Here is a 20,974-nt window from a genome sequence, read left to right as displayed (position 1 = left end):
TAAAAATTTCTCTTGGGGTCTCTGTCTCTAGGGGTTATATCAGAACTCTTCACCTGATAATGAATTAGAGAAATAGAATATTTCTAAAATCACTGAATTGATATAATAAAGATGTATCTCTCACCTCTCCATTCCCACTTTTATGATCCTACCTCTTTTCTACTAGGATTCCCACAAGGCCTGGACCAGCTGAATAATGGTGTAATTTGAGAGCACAGAATATCATGTATCCAGTGAACTCATTCTCCCACGCCCACATATACTTTAAATTTCAACAAGGTTTTGGGTTAAGGTTTCATGGTCCCTTAACATTTCCCATGCCCCTAAAAGCATTCAACCCTAGAGTAGTATTTTTTTATGTTAAACCATCAGTCATTTTATTCCTTGATGTAAATGAATCAATAAGCGTATCAGCTTCTTTCCTGAGAGTAGTTTTTAATAGTAGGGGAAAAAGGTCAGAAGATATTGGCTCCGTTTGGGGAGTAGGAAAGGTGACAGCTGTAAGAAAAGCTCACAGATAAGTAACTTACAAGATGTGAAAGACACTCTAGTGATTAAGAGGACAAATGCTGGAGCCAGACTCAGTGGATTAAGATTGCAGTTTTGGACGATCCAAGACAGTGGCGGAATGGGTAGATGTTACACTCACCTCTTCCCAGACCAAACGTGAATTACAACAAAAATATAGAACAATCACCCTGAACAACCAACTGAAGACTAGCTAAAGAGAAGTCCTATAACCAAGGATTTACAGAAAAAGCCACATTGAGACTGGTAGAAAGGGCAGAGATGTGAGAGAAAGGCTGGCCACACCCTCACAAGCAGCAGCTGAGATTCCAAAGGGATTTTTCAGCTGCAGTTTCCCCAGGGAAGTGAGGGGTCTCAACCCTAAGCTGGGCTCCTCAAGCCAGAACACCAAAGCAAGGAACAAGCACCATATAACACCTGGTTGTGAAAATCAGCAGGGATTCTGCACACCAGGGAGAGAGAAAAGTCCACTAGAGCACCCTCCTAACAAGCCAAAGCACAAAATCTCGATCACAACCACTCACCCTGGGCTCTGGTGGAGAGAGGGCTGAGCAGACCAGGATCATGTGAGAAAAGACTGAACTTTGTGGCTCGGGAAAGAGAGCTGAAGGGATAGCCACCAGGATCCTTGAACTGAGTTCTTCAGCCACACTGCAGGGCTGTCTTCTTTGGGTGGAGCACTCCCCTCCACAGGGCATTGGCCTGGGGGAATGCGACAGCCCCACCCTACAGACTCCCGGCCGCCCTCTTCCCCCGGCCCCTCGCCCTCTTCCCCAGCCCCTCTGCCCCTCATGGAGTTTATGTCCTGTTGAGGAATCAGCTACCTTGGCTGGGGCATAGATGTCTCAGCAGACTCAGGGAGTATCAGTGACTGGATTGTGGGGCTTTGGTGTGGCAGTCATTCCCCTCACTTTCCTGTGAACCTGACCGGTGCCTCCCCCTTTTGGGAGATCTGCTAGCTCCACTCTCTGAGCTCCCAGTAGCCCCACCCTCCTGATTTCAGGAGGCCTGGGCAGAAACTGGGACAGACTGCGTGCCTGGTTCTGGTGCTGTGGCCACTCCCCCAACTTTCTTCCAGGCCTGACTGGCACCTCCCTATCTCCAGAGATCCAATAACCCCACACTCCCAACTGCTGGTGGCCCACCCTGAGGAAATCAGGCTCCAAGAAGAATCTGAGACAGAGGCGTGTGCTCTAAGACAGGTGGCATGCTCAACTGGTGAAGGGCTGTCCACTCACATGGTCAAATCTTGGTCCCTGTGGGCCTGATAAATTCTGCTGGGTTTACTCTGACAATTCTCTGAGATTCCACTACACCACAAAGATATGCAGGTACCTAGCAGGTGGCAGCTAGACTTGGTATACTCTAGGACATTTGCTGAGTGGCCTCAGACCCAGCACTGGCACCGAGGTTGAATTTGTGTCAATCTGGTGAGTACCACTCACTCATACCTGGTGACTCACTGAAAATATGCTTCATGCAACTAAAGTACCACCAGAGACTCTTTCAGTGACTGAGCCTAACAGGCAACTGGCAGACAGAGGCATATGGAAGCAGAGCTCCCTTGGAACTTTTCTTGACCTGCCACCATGTCCTGTACTGTTAAAAGCCAGCTTTGATTCAAAGCGTGGTCCTTTCTGGGCACACACACAGGACCAGCAGATGCAGTCACTAACTGTGGATCACTTTGTAGCTCCAAAAAGATTGTCCAGGGTCAGTCATAGGCAGTGCTGGATATTGGTGTGCACAAGTGGGTCCCAGAATCAACACACCCAGGAGTCAGCTTCAGAAACCATCAGAGCAGAATCTCATTAGCTTCACAAGCAGCGTATCCAAAGGAAGATCTTGGCAGGCATCAGACCCTGCTGAGGCAAATTCTGCTTCATGTGGTCAGCACCTGCACAGCACCTCATACATTGTGGTCAGGGTTGATCCTCAAAAGTCAGTCAGCTTGAAGGTCAACACTATGAAAAAACGGGCCAATAGCAATCAACTACAATAGGAGCGGCCACATGATCAACAAAAGGGACATTCCTAGAGCACTCAGTTCAGGTGAAGAAGGAGACTGCGCCACTGGGTTGCACAGGACACCTACTACATAAGGTCACCCTACCAAGAATGGGAGTCATAGCAGACCTATCTAATACATAGAAACAAACACGAAATGACAGCCAAAATGTGGAGACAAAGAAACAGGCCCCAAATGAAAGAACAGGAGAAATCTCCAGAAAAATAGCTAAATGAAATGGAGGAAAGCAATTTAATAGCTACAGAGTTAAAAAAAAAGTTATAAGGATGGTCAAAGCACTTAAGTGAGATCTACAACAGCACGAAAAATGGCATAGAAACCATAAAAAAAGAAAACAGTCATGAATGAAGAACACAATATCTGAAATAAAGGATACCCTGAAAGGAACAGACATAGGTTAGATGAACCAGAGGACTGAATCAGAGATTTGGAAGACAAGGTAACAGAAAATACATAATCAGAGCAGCAAAAGGAAAAGAAATTGAGAATAGTTTAAGGGAAATTTGGCTTTCCAACATAGAGCATAACACCATCTGCATCATAGGGGTATCAGAAGGAGGAAAGAGTGAGCAAGGGCTTGAGAACCTATTTGAAGCAACAATGACTAAAAACTTTCCTAACCTGGTGAAGGAAAAAGACATACAAGTTCAAGAAGTGTTAAAATCCCAAACAAGATAAATCCAAAGAGGCCCTCACCCAGACACATCAAAATTAAAATGGCAAAGTTTAAAGACCAGGAAAGAATCTTAAAAGCAGCAAGAGAAAAACAGTTATCTACAACAGAGCTCCCATAAGACTGTCATCTGATTTCTAAACAGACACATTTCAGGCCAGAATGGACTGGCATTAAATATTCAAAGTGATGAAATGCTAGAACCTAAAACCAAAACTACATTACCCTGCGAGGATATCATTTAAAATTGAAGGAGAACTAAAGAACTTCTCAGACAAGAAAAAGCTAGATGAGTTCATTACAACCAAATCAGTATTACAGGAAATGTTAAAGGGCCTTCTTGAAGAAGATGAAGAGAGAAGAAGAGAAGGAGAAAAGAAGAAGAAAAGGAGGGGGAAAAGACAAGGGAGGGGGTAAAAGAGGGGAAAGGAAGAGAGGGAGGAAAAATGTGAACAATAAAATGGCAATAAATACAAATATAAAAACAATCTAATTTTAAAAGAAAACGAAAATGAACAGAACATTTTGATGCTTGCCTGATGGGAGGGGGCTTGGATGAAAAAGGTGACGGGATTAAGAAGCATAAATTGATAGTAACAGAAAAGTCATGTTGATATAAAGTATAGCATAGGGAATATAGTCAATAATATTTTAATAACTATGGTGGCAGATGGATATGAGGTTTATCAGGATGATCACTTAGTAAGTTATGCAATATCCAATCACTGGGGTGCACAACTGAAACTAATATAATATTGTATGTCAACTGTAATTGACAAATAAAGAAATTATTTAAAGAAGATGATGGAGGAGGAGGAGACACATAGTTAAAAGAATAAAATAGCAATAAATATGTACTTATCAATAATCACTTTAAATGTCAATGGCTTAAATGTTCCAATCAAAAGACATAGGGTAGCTGAATAAATAAGAAAACAAGACCCATACACACACACACACACACACACACACACACACACACACACACATGCATGCTATCTACATGAGACCTACCTCAGAATGAAAGATATACACAAACTAAAAGTAAATGGATGGAAAAAATATTTCATGCAAATAGAAAAAAAAAGTTGGGGTAGCAATACTTATATCTGACTAAATACATTTTAATACAAAGGCTACAGTAAAAGACAAAGAAGGACACTACATAATGATAAAGAGAGCAATCCAACAAGAGGATATAATCCTTCTAAACATTTTTGCATATAACATAGGAGCACCTAAATGTAAAGCAAATCTTGATGGACATGAAGGGAAAGATTGAGAGTAAAGAGTCATTGCAGCCCTGGTTGCTGTGGCTCAGTGGATTGAGTGCCAGACTGTGAACCAAAGGTTTGCCCATTTGATTCCCGGTTTAGCACATACGCCTGGGTTGCGGGCCAGGTCCCCAGTAGGGGATGCACTGGAGGCAACCACACATTGATGTTTCTCTCCCTCTCTTTCTCCCTCCTTTCCCCTCTCTAAAATATAAATAAATAGACTCTTTTTATTTATTGAAGTTAAAAAAATTTTTAAAAAGCCATTGCAGAAGATTTTAACACCCCTCTGACATCAATGGATAGGTCTTTCAGACAGAAAATCAACAAGGAAACAGGGGTCTTAAATGCACCCTAGATCAGATGGATTTAATTGATATCTTCAGAGCATTTCATCCCAAAGCAGCAGAATATACATTCTTTTCAAGTACATATGGAACATTTTCTAGGATAGATCATATATTAGGATACAAAACAAGTCTCAATAAATTTAAAAAGACTGAAATCATTTCAAGCATCTTTTCTGAACATAATGAAAACTAGGAATCAATCACAAGAAAAAACATGTAAAACAAACATATGGAAGCTAAATAACATACTAACACAATGAAAGGGTTAACAATGACATCAAGATAAAAATCAAAACATACCTTGAAGCAAATGAAAATGAGAATGCAACAATCCAAAATGTAGGGGACAGAATGAAAGAATTTTCCTGTGTGGGAAATTCATAGCATTACAGGCCTACCTCAAGAAACAGGAAAAATCTAAAAAAAAAAATTCTATGTTACACTTGAAGGAACAAGAAATATAAAAACAAAGCCCAAAGTGAGTTGAAGGAAGGAAATAATAAAGATCAAAGCAAAAATAAACAAAATAGAATCTGAAACAACAACACAGAAGATCAATGAAAACAAGAGCTGGTTTGTTGAAAAAATAAAACAAGATTGACAAATCATTAACCACAAGAGAGAGGACCCCAATAAATAAAATTAAAAATGAAACAGGAGAAGTAAAAGCTGACACCAAAGAAATATAAGGGATTACAAGAAAATACTACAAATAACTATATAGCAACAAATTGAACAATCAGAATGAAATGCACAAAATGTTAGAAACATGCAATCTTCTAAAACTGAACCAGGAAAAAGCAGAATATATGAATAGACGAACTACAACTAAAGAAATTGAAGCAGTAGCCAAAAAACTAACAAAAGTCCTAAACCAGATGGCTTCACAGGTGAATGTTACCAAACATTCAAAGAACACCTATCCATCCTCAAATAGTCCAAAAAATTCAAGAAAGAAGACTCCCAAGCTCATTGTACCGGGCCAACATCATCTTAATTTCAAATCAGATCAAGACACTACAAAGAAAGAAAATTACAGGCCAATATCCCTGATGAACAAAGATCCTAAATTCCTAAGCAGTATATTAGCAAACTGGATTTAGTAATACATTAAAAAATTCATACACCATGATCAAATGGGATTTATTCCAGGAATGCAATGTTGGTACAATATCTACAAATCAATAAATGTGATATACCACATAAACAAAACAGAAGACAAAAACCATATGATCACATTAATAGATGCAGGAAAAGCATTTGATAAAATCCAACACCTATTTAGGATAAAAAATCTCAGCAAAGTGGGCTAAGAAGGAACATCCTGCAATATTATAAAGGCCATATATCACAAACCCAGACCCAACATCATACTACAGGCAAAAACTCAAAGTGTTTTTGTTAAGATCAGGAACAACACAGGGATGTCTGCATTCACCACTGTTATTCAAGATAGGACTGGAAGTCCTAGCCTCAGCAATCAGAGAAGAAGAAATCCAAATTGAAAAGGAAGAAATAAAACTCTCATTATTTTCAGATAACATTACACTGTATTTAAAGAACCCCAAATATTTCACCAAAAAACTACTAGAACTGATAAATGATTTCCGTACAGTATCAGGATACAAAATAAATATCCAGAAATCAGTTGTTTTTCTACACAGCAATAATAACCTGTACTCAGAAAATTGTAAGACATTGGAGGAATAAATTGAAGAAGATACAAATAAGTGAAAGCATATACCACATTCATGGATGGGAAGAAATAACATCATTAAAGTGTCCATATTACCAAGAGAAATATATAGATTCAACTCAATTCCTATCAAGATATCAATGTCATATTTCACAGAACTAGAACAAATATTCCAAACATTTATATGGAATAATAAAGGACTCTGAGTAGCCACAGCAATCTTGAGAAAAAAGAACAAAGTTGCAGGAATCATGCTACCTGGTATCAAACTATACTATAAAGCCACTGCAATCAAAATAGCATGGTACTGGGATAAAAACAGACACATAGGTCAATGTAACAGAGGAGCCCCAAAATAGACCTACACCTTTATATCACAAAGGAGGCAAAAGCATACAATGGGGTAAAAACAGTCTATTCAATAAGTGGTGTTGGGGAAATTGGATAGATATGTGCAAAAAAAATGAAACTGGACTGCTTTCTTACACCACACACACAAATAAACACAATATGGGCTAAAGAATTAAATGTAAAACTCGAAATCATAAAAACCTGGAAGAGAACATAGGCAGCAAAATCTTAGATATTTCTCATAACGATTTGTTTTCTGATACGTAACAATCTATTTTCTGATATGTCTCCTGGGGCAAGAGAAACAGAAGAAAAATAAACAAATGTGACTACATCAAACTAAAACATTTATGTACAACAAAGGGAACTATCAACAAAATGAAAAGACGACTCACTCAATGGGAGAACATATTCACCAATGAGATACACTTGATAAAGGGTTAACATCCAAAGTTTATAAAGAATTTATAAAACTCAACAATAAGAAAATACACAATCCAATTAAAAAATGGGCAAAGGACCTGAATAGATAATTCTCTGAAAAGGACATACCGATGACCAAAAGACAGGAAAAGACACTCAATGTCATTAATCATCAGAGAAATGCAAATGAAAATCGCAGTGAGATATCACCTCACAGCTGGAAGAATGACTATCATCAATATCAACAAACCACAAGCGCTGGCCAGAATGTGAAGAAAAGGGAACTCTTTTTCACTGCTGGTGGGAATGCAGATGGTGCAGCCACTGTGGAAAGCAATACAGAGGTACCATAACAACTAAAAAATGGAACTGCCTTATGATACAGCAATTCCACTTATGGGGATATATCTGAAGAGTCCCAAAACACTAATTTGAAATAATATATGCTCCCCTATGTTCATTGTAGTGTTATTTACAATAGCCAAGATCTGGAAGCAGCCCAAGTGTCCATCAGTAGAGGAGTGAATAAAAAAGCAGTGGTACATTTGCAGAATGGAATACTACTCGGCCGTAAAAAGAAGGAAATCTTGCTCTGGACAGTGTGGCTCCGTTGGAGCGTTGTCCCATAAACCAAAAGGCTGTGGGTTTGATTCCCTGTTGGGGCACATGCCTGGGTTGTGGGGTTAGCACCCCTTTGAGTCACATATGAGATGTTTCTCTTCTCCTCCCTTTCCCTTTGTCTAAAAATCAATAAACACATTGTGGGTGAGGATGAAAAAAAAAACAGAAAGAACTCTTACCCTTTGCAACAGCATGGATGGACCTGGAGAGTATCATGCTAAGTGAAGTAAGCCAGTCAATGAAAGACAAGTACCATATGATTTCTATTACATGTGGAATCTAATGAATGAAATGACCTCGAGAAACTGACTGCCAACTGTCAGAGAGGAGGTGGAGATTCTAGGTGAAAATGGTGCAGGGTTTCAGCAAAAAGAAAAAAAAAATACCTCAGAGGCAGACCACAGTATGCCTATTACTAGAGGGAAAGGAGGATAAGAAGTAAAGGGGATAAATGGTGTTGGAAGGAAACTTGACTTTGGGTGGTGAACACACAGTACGATATACAGATGATGTACTATAAAACTATATACTTGAAACCTATATAGTTTTTTGAACCAATGTCACCCCGATATTTTTTAAAAATCTGGGCTTTGTCATCTTACTAGCTATGTGACATTCAGCAAATTAATTTACTTCTCTGTGGGTGAATTTTCTCATCCATAAAATGGATATGTAAAAAATACTTAACTCATAGTGCTTTTGTAGTGGTTAAATGTGTTAACACATGGGAAATACCTTGAATAAACCTTGCATACAGTTAAGCCTTAAATGTGTTAACTATTGTTATTACTTCATCATTTGGCCAAGAACCTTATTCTCTACCACAAGGTAAGTGTGGGTTTTTCTGCTTCATATTGCATCAAAATTCCTCCTGCAAAATCCTGTACCTTCTTGCTTATATGACTTTTCTTCACCTGCATCCTCTTTACCTCAATGTAAAAAACCTTTCCTGGGTAATAGCAATCTCTTCCTAGTGCTCCTACCAAATTTGATCATTTCTTTGCTAATGTTTCTTCTTCCTGCTGCATATAACACAGAATTCCACTAAAATTCCTCTTTGAAATACTCATTAGGTCTAACACCACACTTACCCTGGGACTGTAATGTACCCAATCACCTTTGTTTAAATGTTCCTCATGCTTTTTCTTTCCTTCATATCTTACTTGTATTTTTCAAATTGTAAATTACAATATGTCCATTCCAGGAAGCATTCCTCCTTTAGTAAACTTATGATCTGAAATAATCCTACTGCACTCAACAAAGATAGTCCCAGCTATCTTTGTGTACAAACTGTTGTACTACACTTTAAGATGCACTGACAAACTGAAAGACTTTAAAAAGAAAAGGATCAAATGGTGAGGCAGTTTGACATTCCATTTAAAAGGGACTGGAGATCAGGAGATTAGGGATAACCTGATTACTATCATAGCATATCTTTAGGGTCATTATAGGAAAGAAAAAATTGCTACATATGGTTCCAGAGATGAACATTTTGATTTTGGATAAATATAAAGAAGAACTTTCTAATAATTAAAATTACCTAAAAATGAAATAGGCTGACTTAGGAGGTAATAGTCAAGAGGAGACCAGGTAGCTACTCTTTAAATTATAATCTAGGAGGGATTCATGTAATCAAAAGGGGTTGAATTATAGAAGTGGCTTTCAAATTTTTCCCCTCCTGTTCTTCATGAGGGGCTAATTCTTGTGAATACAATTGTTAGGTAGAGAGAACAAACACAAAGTGTCATTCTGAATCCAGAATAAAGCCTGGTACCCTAGTTTACTTATACAGGAAATTACACAGGGTGGGGCAAAAGCAGGTTTACAGTTTTTCATAATAAAAATAATACAATAGTTAAAAACAATAAAAGAAATAAACTGTTTTGTGTACTCACAACTGTAAACCTACTTTTGACCCAGCCTGTAGATTTCTTGTGGATATAAACTTCTCATTCATCTTTGTAGACACTGCTTGACAAATAATAGAAACTTAATAAATATGCAGTGAATTAGTGCTTACTTTAATCCATCAGGGCTCTGGACTGCCTAGGTTTATCTCCATAATACTGTATTAAAACTATGAAGTTTGCACTGCTCCAAACAGAAAGAGTTCCTGTCCTCAAGGAGTTTATAATCCTTATGGATGAAACATGAGCAAGTTTTTTGTTAAGTTTTAACACTTAACAAAATTTCTTGAAGGGCTCAAAGCCTAGACAAGCATGGGATTGATTTTATAACTATGGCTACCTTAAAGAGTTTATTATGTTCTTTGTGTAATTAATAGAGAATGGGCTTTTACACAAGAAGATATTAAACAGTTATATTTATTTATACTTATTTATTGAACCACTATTGTACGTATGGTACTTAGGATATACAAGATTATATGATAAGACAAGCAGTTGTCCTTAAAGCATATGTAAAAGTAATTATGAATATTAACCAAAATATGAAATGTAAACTACATGAGAACAAGAATTTTTGCCTTTAAGATTAAAAGATATTTTTTCCCCAAGGCCTAGAAGAGGACCTAGCACATAGTAGGCACTCAATAAATATCTGTTGAATGAATTATTGGAAGAGAGAGTGGTGCTCACCCAACATTCTATCTGTTTCCCCACATTTCTTGTCCTCTTGAGATTAGGTGGGGTCATGGGACTAGTTCTGGATGGGCTGTGAATGGAAATATCATGTGTCATTTCAAATCAAAGAACTGAAAAGCTTGTGCAATGCCTCAGCTCTATACTCTTGCCATAGTGAGCAAAGAGGCCACATGTTCCAGAGGGGTATAGCCAGAAGATGATGAGGATATCAGTGTTGTGAGTCCCTGAACAGCTAGTGAGAACAGAATGCGTCCTTTCCTACCAACCAGTGATAGATTAAGGGGCATAAACTAGAAAAACATTTTAAGCCACTGGAATTTCAGGACGATCTCTCCTTTGCCATAGCCTACTAGTCTATTCTGATCATAATATAAATAGTTATGAAGTTATTCCAGAGAATATGCAGTTTCCAGTTGGCCAGATCAGGAAAGGCTCCATAATGATGACAATTTAAGTCCTGAAGATGTAGTATTTCCAGGGTTAGTGAGCTGTAAGATGAAGGATATCCATATCATAAACTTTTAACATTATTGACATAGTTCATTTAAGTGATAAAATAACATGACGAGCAGGCATGGTTTGTCATGTTTTAAATTGCTTTTACTTCTTCATATAAACTTCAAAATATTAAACAATGCAAGGAAAACTTAGGAAGAGGGGGACTGATCTAGGATGGTAGAATACCACCGCTTGTTCTAATGGCAATGAGAAACAAGAAAGAACTCTGCAGAGAGGGAGCTGCAAAAGACATGGAGGATGCCCGCTTCCTTTTTTTTTTTTTTTCTTTCAACTGTTTGACAGCACAAATCTCTTCTGTTTGATTTTACATAAAAGCTTCAACAGAGGAAAATATCACCAAGTGCATTCCTGAAAATTTGCCCATAAACGTCATTTGCTCTATATCAAATTTTGCTCTCCCATTGACTTATCTTAATCTCAGAATTACATATAATTTGTAATAAAATTACAGTGAGAATACAAGAAAACTTTAAAATTGTATACTTTGACTAAGAGTCCAGATTTTTGTACAGAACTATAACAACACTAAATTCACAAGGAATAAACAAACAGACAAACAAAAAACAAAAAACTAGACGATATGCTTTCCTCTGCCTGGGTCAGCAGAATTCAAGGAAATGCAAGGCCTTAAACGTACTGTTTCCATTTGGGCTAAGAGACAGAAGAGACTGTATTAGTGTTCTGTGCAGCCCCAATTCAATGTAAGAATTTTTCTAAACTTCTGATAGGGAGTTTAAGCTTATTCACTCACTATAACCCTAGTTACCTAACTAGTTACTCTGCTGTTGGGAAAATGTATTCTTTCTTAGCTTTTATCCTTTTAATACTTATTTTCATCTGCTTTATGTTTCATTTCTACCATTAACTAGTTATTTCACTTTGAGCAAATTACCTGACCAATCTGAGTCCTAAGCATTTTTCATCTATAAAATATGGAATTGATGAGACTATATATCTCTAACCCCCTACCTAACATTTTGTGTGTGGGTTTGTTTTTTTTAACCTTTTTATACTTAGCAATAACCAATACTCTACGTTCTGTCCTTGGGCCTCTGAGTAATTACTTCTTGTGCTCTCATTGCAGAGGGTAGAAGGAATGAAATCTTGTCTTAGTGTTGTGAAGTCTTTTCAATTTTCCTGTATCCTTTTGTCTCTCTGTAGCAGTAGAGTTTCAGCCTTATAAAAATTAAGCGTTTTTCCATCCTTTTTTTTTTATTGGTTCGCTTATTTCATACATAATGTATGTTCATCTGCAGATTAAAAAAAAGTTTTTAGAGTACTAAAACTAAGCTTTCTCATTCCTTGGAAAATATGTGTTTAACTCTGGGTAGAAGGGCAGGCAACTCAGCTTGCTACAAATGCTCACTAGCCTTTTAGAAGCCCTTTCCCCTGCTAATTAGCTGTGAATGTTTTGTTTATTTAATTTCTGACAGAGTTCCAACAAGCAGAAGCAAAGGCGCTAGAAAGGAAAGGCCCGGACTGTGCAGAGGGTGACCTCCTGGCTTGTCCACATTTGTTTCCATGGCAGAACCTTCTGGGGAGGGAGGATGCTTCTTAAACATAGTATTCCCTTTACTCTTAGGCAGCTTTTACTTTATTTTTTAAGGTAAAAGCCATGGCACTACAGAGAAGATTCTTCTATTTTCTCAGACACAGCTCCTAGGCAACCTATAAATCCTGAGGGGGTGGGGCTACACATGCTGGAAATTTCCTGCAATAATTTTTAGTTTAACTGTGTTCATGTGAGATTAGCTTGGGAGTGAAAAAAGATGGGACTGGGGCTCAACAATGGAAAAAAATTTACAACTCTAGGTAACACACACCTAAAGGACTTTTATATTTTATAAATTATGTTATTGAGAAACGAAAAAGAGCAGGTAGAGAGAAACATGAATGGTGAATTCCCAGAGAAACAATCTATGAAGCAAATAAATTCTGAATACTTAAGACCTGTTTCATCTCAGAAAATGTAGAGAACTATGAACAAACTATGATTTAGACTGGTGATCACCTGGAACATTTGACACTTACTGATTTTGTATGAGAAATTGATGGCATTAACAATCTAAATTATTATGGGCTCAAATATATGAGTTTCCAGCTCAAATGGACAATGAAAAAAATAAACTAAGGTATAAGAGCTAAACTGAAAATATGCTTAGCATTGGTTATAGTTCCTAATTTGTTTGCTACTTTCATGGCTATGAATATGTTTCAGAACATACATGATCAATTTTAAAATATCCAAGGGCAGGTTAGAAGTCAGAAACATTTCTTGGGGTTATAGGCTGAATACAGCCAACACAAGAGACTGATTTAGACAGATTCCAAGAGAATGCGTACTCCCTTCAAATCTACCATGAAAACAGAAACATATTAGTAAGATATGAAAGTGTCACTAGGCCTATACTTTCAATGTTGAAATTAAATTCTAGGTCCACAGCATAAAAGACCTCTCTTTACATAGTCCAAGTTCCTTGGTATATTCTAATTTCATATTCTGTGCCTTCTGTTAATCATTCCATTTGGTTTCTTAGCTATCTGAACACACTTCTTCAGGTTTCTCCACTTCTCTGCCTAAAGTCACACATTTAACTTCTCTGTAATGTTTTTGCATTGCTCTGTGCACATACTAACCTTCCATCTATTCATCAGTTTGTTAACACTCTACATATTCTTTTTCTTTGGTTTCTCACTTGACTGATCCTTTTCTGCACATGAATGATATGGGGCATACATTTTCATAAATATATCATCTAGACATCTTTTCCTTGGATGTTTTCCAATCTGGGAAATGTTTCATATTAACATTATCAAATATTTTACATGTATGAAGTATAACAGTTTTTAGTTCTTTGGCCTCATTCTTCTAATCTACCAAAGCTTATTACTTTTCCAATATCTTTTTCAGAACAAAGGAAAGGAACAAATCCCATTGTTGGAGGTACTAAGAAACTTCTCAAAAAGGAGAAACTATCAAAGGTACACTTTTATCTCTACCCAGCCTGATCACAGAACCACTTTGAGTAGAATTCTGCTCACTATATACTCTCTAACTCTTCTACTCCCAAAAATTCATACATGTCTTTGACAGATGTGTGTGGTAGCAATATTTTGCTGTCTTACCAATAAAATTGATTATGTCTAACTGGACTTTAAAGATTTGTCATATCAGATTTAGTTACTAGAGCATAAATTCCTAAATAGCTATACACAGAGTCTGAAGACCTAGGATGTAGTCTTAGACGATGGTAACTGGCTGGGTGATGTCCTCTGGTTTTTTTGTTTGTTTGTTTGTTTTTTAGAAAAAGGAATCGTACAGTGTCTTCCTTAGGCCTCTTGCAGCCTTAACACACTATGATTGTATGGGAATTACTGTACTTATGAAACCGTTTTTGTATACTACCTAATACACAAAGTGGGCATGTTCATTGTCAAGGGTCTTACTCATCTTTCATGAATCAATTCCTTTGGCTCCTCTTTTTAGTTTTCCTTTGCCGTCCTAAAGAGAGACAATCTTCTTCGTCTGAACATTTATAGAAGTTATTGTTTACGCTATATATGTGAAGCTTATATATCATACTGTATAACTATTTTAATTCATGTGCTATAACCTTTATCTGACTCTAGTCATAGACATAGTCATCTCTATACATAACCCCTTACAGTATCTTGTTCTGATGTTTAATAAATTTTTATTGAACCAGCTAAACTGTTTTTCTAGACATATAACTCAAAGAAGTTTTACATATCAAATATTGATATAACAATTCTCATTTTTAATCTTATGGGGAGGAGCATAGAAAATAATTTAAGTAAACTCTTCAGACAATGAGTTTTCTTAGGAATCTTAAATGCTAAAATAGAGAATTTAGGAGCATAAAGTGAACCAGAATTGCCATTTTTCCAAATTCTACTGGATAACCATATGTGAATGTGAAGTGTAACAAAAGAATGGGTAAAGAAAGAAAGGGAGGAAAAGAGTTGAAGATGAAGAGCTGTTGATATGACAAGGACAAAATCTGGATAGAGATTCCGCTAGTGTGAAGGCCATTTGCTGGAAGTCTTTACATGTCCACTTTTAGCTTGGATGCTCCTTCTTAACCAAAGCTACATACACTTATACAAAATATTTGCAGCTCAGTTTTAATAAAATGAAATTCAAGGGATGAATACAACCAGAAAAGCCAGTTCTGTTAGCTCTTAAACCTGCTTGTGCCAGTGATACTTGTTACTGTAACTATATTAATTCAATTAAACAGTACATTAAAAAGATCAAAAGTGAGTAAACAATAAGAGCTGTTTCTGTGAAAACCATGTACATTCACCAGGAAGCTCAGTAAAGAGTTGCTAAAAATGCTGTTAACTAGATATAAGTGAGTTAATTATGAAAGAAAGGGAACTCATAAAAAATCTCCAAGGATTATACAACTATATTGCTTCACAAGTGTCTAGTTTAACACGTCTTTAAAGAAATCAAGTGAAAATTTTTCCCTAAAGCAACCAAGATTATAGGTATGGTTTATGCAAGAAAGAGGACTCCTATTTAAGAATAAAATAATGGCCCTATATCACAGGAGTGGTGAATAAATATAAAGTACATGCTTACAATATTTAAAGTTGTGTGTATCATTTTTTATATTTAGGGCTCTAGTAGGGCTCTTTTTCGACCATGTATCAATTAGCAATCCAGGCTGCTTCAGGTAAAGAAGTCTTCTTTTAAATTTAATAAATATCTTTAAGAAGATCTCACAGAAGTGTCATATAAAATTTCAGTGTTGAAGATAAGGCACATGTGTTCACATTACACAATTTTATGCATGATAAATTAATACAAAGGCCACAGAGGACTGAAAAAAAAAAAAATCAGACAAAGATCTAATCCTAACAGCAAGTATTCAGTATTGCCTTGCTCATATTTAAGAAAACATAAGAAATGTTTCTCAATCTAAAATATTTTCACGATTACAATTTTTATCAGTCTTCTATATTACCTTATTTTAGTGAGCATGAGAAATACTGATCTTATGTCCTCAAAGTATTTGCGTAGAGAAAAGAAAAATTCTCTCATCTTTTCTTGAAATGCATTTTATCAGGAAATAATTAGGCCAAAATTTTAAAATTTGCTAAAAAGGTTTTGAAAACCAACTGTTTTGTATCTCAAAACTGAAAGGCAACAGGTACCACCAAGTAAAACCTATAAAAGTCAAACTGATATAACAGTTTAAGAAAGCAAAGCTTCTAAAGGGAGTAAAGCATTTTTATAAAATTTTTCATTTTTGTAAGTTTTCTACAAATTTATGATGAGGCAAAACAATCTGTTAGGTCTGGATACCACAGGCAAATAATTGAAAATAATATTTTGTAAATCTAGGCCATCTTAATACATTGATTCTATTTTTGCAAATTACCCTGAATGCTAACCAAGACATATGTTAATTTTACCAAATAAACTTTGTTTCAAGTGACTTAAATTAAAATTAAAGAAGTGTTTTAGATTAACATTTTATGTGATATTCTATTTATAGTGTCATTTGACTATAGATTTAAATTCATCTACACTTTGGTTTGCCTTTACACAGATTGCAAAGCTAGCAAAAAAAAAAAAAATCACTCAAAAATAAGAAAATATGTCCTAAAATATCTTTCTGTTGCATCTTCTCATAAAAAACTGTTAGGACAATTATACTTTCTCTCTCTCTTATTCAGTCTTACAATATACCATACAAGAATCGTGGATTTTTATTAAAATAACCAATACAATATGCTAAACAACTTAAAAACAAAAGCTTTTAAATTAACAAAATACTTCAACTTACTCTATTAACTGTAACCAAAATATATGATTATATAAGCAATTAATATTAAGATAAACTAAACTGATGGAAGACTGGTAAATAATTTCTCAAAGGCTAGGGAGAAACACATTTGTGATCTTTAGTTCATTTTCCCTTCAAATACAAAATTCTTGTTATGACAGAATAAAGGAGAATAAAATATGGAAGTTGGAGTCATTTATTGCTTTAAACAAACAGGAAAAACAGCTCTGATATATGAAAAATAATGTGCACAGAGCTGGGTAAAAATTATCTGTCTCTCTAGCTTTATCTAAACTTTTATTTTCTGAAATGTAACATTTCCTCCCCAAAATGACAACTTCCAAGAACCTCAAAATTTGTACACCCAAATTATTATATATACTTTCAAATATTATGTTTATGCGTTGGGAATTTTCTAGGCGGAGGCAATAATTAAAATTAGCAAAGCAATAATTTAGTAAAATACGCTTTTGAATGTTAACTATAAAAAAATAACAGAAATTACCATATTAATATAACATGTACCTACATTCTATTGTTTGATCAAGACTAGCACAGAAACTTTGATCACCAATGTAAGACAGAATATCCTCACTTAACTTAAATTACAAATAAAATGGAAAACTATCCTTTTGCATAATTAGATGCCCATATAAAGTTTTTTTACACTATGTATCTAAATGTAATTAAAACAATGGGTGACAAGCTATTCAAGCCTGTTTTGTTTTACTTAATATACCTTAAATGATAACAGCTGATTAAATTTTATTGTGTTTATATCTGCTCTAAAGATAGAGTTTTCCTCGACTTCTTCCAGTGACTTGGAATTTCTCAGGTGTCCTAAAAGCAATGTAAGAGTTAGAGGACTAGATACGTAAATTATTTTAGAGCTATTCTAAATTAGGTTTACACTTACAAAAACACTATTCAGTTCAATCAGCATTATGAGGCATCTGCTGTACATCAGCATTCAGATAGCAGACATGGGCATGAAATATTTCATGAATAATTAAAGTGAATGCATCTAAAATTATATGAAAGAGGTACATTTTACCTGGATTAGATCAGGCAATGCTTTCAGTGTAAGGCAAAACCAAATCCCCAGTTTGCATGGAAGCAAATCATGCCATTGTGGTTTCATCAGTAATCTAAAGGGAAAACAAAAGCAAAGAAGCAAAATAGAGAAAGTTGGAAGACAAAATATTTTTATAAAGATCATAATTTATGTTTCGAATGGCTCTTTCATCAAAAATTTTTTCAATGATATATTTATGATGGTTATCATTTATTCTGACTTATTCTATCATGAAATACAAATGCAATAATTAGAACAAATGTAATATGTATAGCAAGTAAGAGAAGGCTAAGATTTTGGGAGACTCCTAATCAAGTTAAAAAGATAAAGAAACAAAAGATCTTTTTCCAACCTAGACTTTTCATTAGTTCTGCAAAATGAATTCTCAAACCTTATGATTACTTCGGCTATACAATACTAAACATTATCACAGTATTCCCAAGTGCTGACAAGCAAATATGAAGATGATAGCATAAACAAACCAATACATAAAAATTAATGTCATTTGCAGTTCACTGAAGCATTACTCACCGATGTCATCAGAACAGAAGACTGGCAGAACAGTCTCTGATCTCCATTTCCCATTGATCCAGTTCCTGTCCTGCTGTGTGAACTATTTAAACCCTTTATTTCTTTCTATGAATCAATAGAAGAAATTGTGGTATCTTTCTGAATGTACTGCATATCACTGCCTCTCCGCACAATGTCACTCCTGAGCTAAACGCTAAATGATGGATACATCAGAAATACTTTGTTTCTAAAGTTCAGCACACAAATTTTAAACTACAAGAATCTGGGGGTTTAATTACTTAAATATATATTAACATTTCACAAGAGAAAAAATCTTGTAGAACTTTGGCTTAAGATCAGACTTTGTCTCACAAACTAATATGGCACATTATTAATCTTTTATAAACCTGCTACAGATGTAAAAGTTAACATATCTGAAACAGATATACATATGAAATTGAATCACATTAAAGAAATACTTTAAAACAGTTTCAAATTATGAAATATTTTTATATGCTCCCACCTTTCGCTTTTTTCTGAAGCACCAAGTTTTGCCAAATCCACGCTCTTGCCGGCTGTCTTTTTTTTCTTTTCTCTCTTTTTTCTACTAAGCAGTTCATCCTTAATGTGTAAAGAATTACAGTTATAGGTTATCATTAACATGTACTCTTCAAATGTTATCAAGAATCTACTGTGAAGGGTAAACATTAGAGAGGAACATTTATGCAAATATATGTAGGGTCCAACATGATTAAGTAAAATCATCAATCTTTAACAATAACTGTTGCCATGGTATCCAGTCCTTAAACACACATGAAGTTTAGCACTGTCAGTCATGTCTATCTCCATAGCAATCAAAGTTTTCTAAGTAGAGAAAGCATTCAACTTACTTTTTCTCATTCATCCGACTTTAATAATGTCACTTCACAAAGAATGAGTAAACAGGTGCTAACTCACAAATACTGACAAATATATTTGATTATTTGGTTATCTTTAGCATATAAATAAACATCCATAGCAGAATAAACTATGTAGTAGTTTATTAAAGAAAAATATAATAGTATTTTAACCAACTGATCTCTGAAATCATAAGCTTATACTCCTTTCAAGTCTTAGCTAAAAACTTTTAAAGTAAAAAAAATTGTTTATAGAAGAGCCTGTGACACAAAAATTTCTAAAATAATTTTTACATAAAAAATACTTCCACTTGGAAGGTGATAATTAAGAAAACATGGCTCTAGGCTCTACCTTCTACTTTTTCGTTAGATATTGGAGTCTTCACAAAATTTTATAACAAACTCAATGCCACATTTTTAAAAAGGATATTTTATGTCCTATGTTCTTCTTGATTTAGAAGCATTTCGAACACTACACACTGAGCACAAAACTATTATAATGAGAAGTATTTGTAGAAGCATTGGAATTTTCATCAGTTGAAAAATAAATGTTTGAAATTCTATTTAAATTAAGAAGGCTAGATCACTTGATTTATTACCGACACTTACCAGTTGTTTTTCCAGGTAGATTGACCACACCACAGCATAATGACCCACCGTGAGAATAATGAACAAAAGTAATGCCAGCTCAGCATTGCTCATTTTTCTCACCCGCCTGTAGTAGAATACAGGCTGTCGCCAATCTGGAAGTCCATTGATTAGAATATCATCATACCTATAGTAGCAAATACAACAGTTTTTCATGAAAAGTTTGAAGTAAAAATTTAAAAAAACTGACATATCCATATTTAAAAAGAGGAAAAAGAATTTCTACACAGAGACATTTATGTAAATTATTAGCATTACAATGGCCTATACATTGAAAACACTGTATGTAAGTCCAGTCATAGACAACCTTCAAAAAGAGTACACAGTAGTATTCTGTGGATACTAGCTCTTGTGTTTTACTGCACCCCAATGATGTGACTTCGGGAATGGCATCTAAACTAAAGGAGCCGTATAGTCTGCCTCTATCACAGTCTGCTGTAAAGACCCCATTGCAGAAGTCAGCAACAAAAGGCTCTCAATGTGAGAAAAATCAAGAGCTCTATTTGCTACCATGAATTATACATTAATTGAATCAAATTCAGAATAAATATTCTTGTCAATGTTTTTATTTCTACCTCTGTAATATGGTTCAGGGTTGAAATATTCATACATATTATTTTATCAAAGCTCCATAATGACGTAAAAGCCTATAAAATGAGTATCTTTTAATTTTGTATTGTTCCTATTCCTTTAGAGAATTTAAAAAATTGCCGAATTAGAAACAGATGTGAAAACCACCTATGCTTCAGACTTCTCAATAAAACTGTCTATTTGTAAATATTTAAGTGGCATTTTTCTTATTTTTGGCCTTGCTGGAAGGGAAGAACAAAAATAAAAGCTTTCCTAGTGATGCATTTTAAATCAGCTTTCTTTAGAGTAAAATTTCAATTGAATTTAAATTTACCCGTCAGTTATTGAGGCAAATATTTTTAAAGTTAAAAATCAGGAGTAACATTTAT

General features: G+C 35.3%; 1 protein-coding gene across 1 annotated transcript in view; it reads right to left on the bottom strand.

Moving 5' to 3' along the window:
* Nucleotides 1-20,974, bottom strand: part of DNAJC1 (DnaJ heat shock protein family (Hsp40) member C1) — a 249,879-nt gene that overhangs the window by 139,640 nt on the left and 89,265 nt on the right. Inside the window, exons 4-6 of the mRNA XM_054592779.1 lie at nt 19,977-20,142; nt 18,995-19,092; nt 17,941-18,034 (exon numbers count right to left, since the gene is read on the bottom strand). Of these exons, the coding sequence (XP_054448754.1) occupies nt 17,941-18,034; nt 18,995-19,092; nt 19,977-20,142 (358 nt within the window). The remainder of the gene's footprint in view (nt 1-17,940; nt 18,035-18,994; nt 19,093-19,976; nt 20,143-20,974) is intronic.

The sequence above is a fragment of the Pteronotus mesoamericanus genome, unplaced genomic scaffold (genome assembly GCF_021234165.1).
Source record: "Pteronotus mesoamericanus isolate MK-2021 breed Mesoamerican mustached bat unplaced genomic scaffold, CSHL_Meso_final contig_130, whole genome shotgun sequence".
NCBI classification, from domain to species: Eukaryota; Metazoa; Chordata; class Mammalia; order Chiroptera; family Mormoopidae; genus Pteronotus; species Pteronotus mesoamericanus.
The sequence above is the reverse complement of the archived record's forward strand: the minus strand, read 5'-3'. Positions and strand labels throughout refer to the sequence as shown.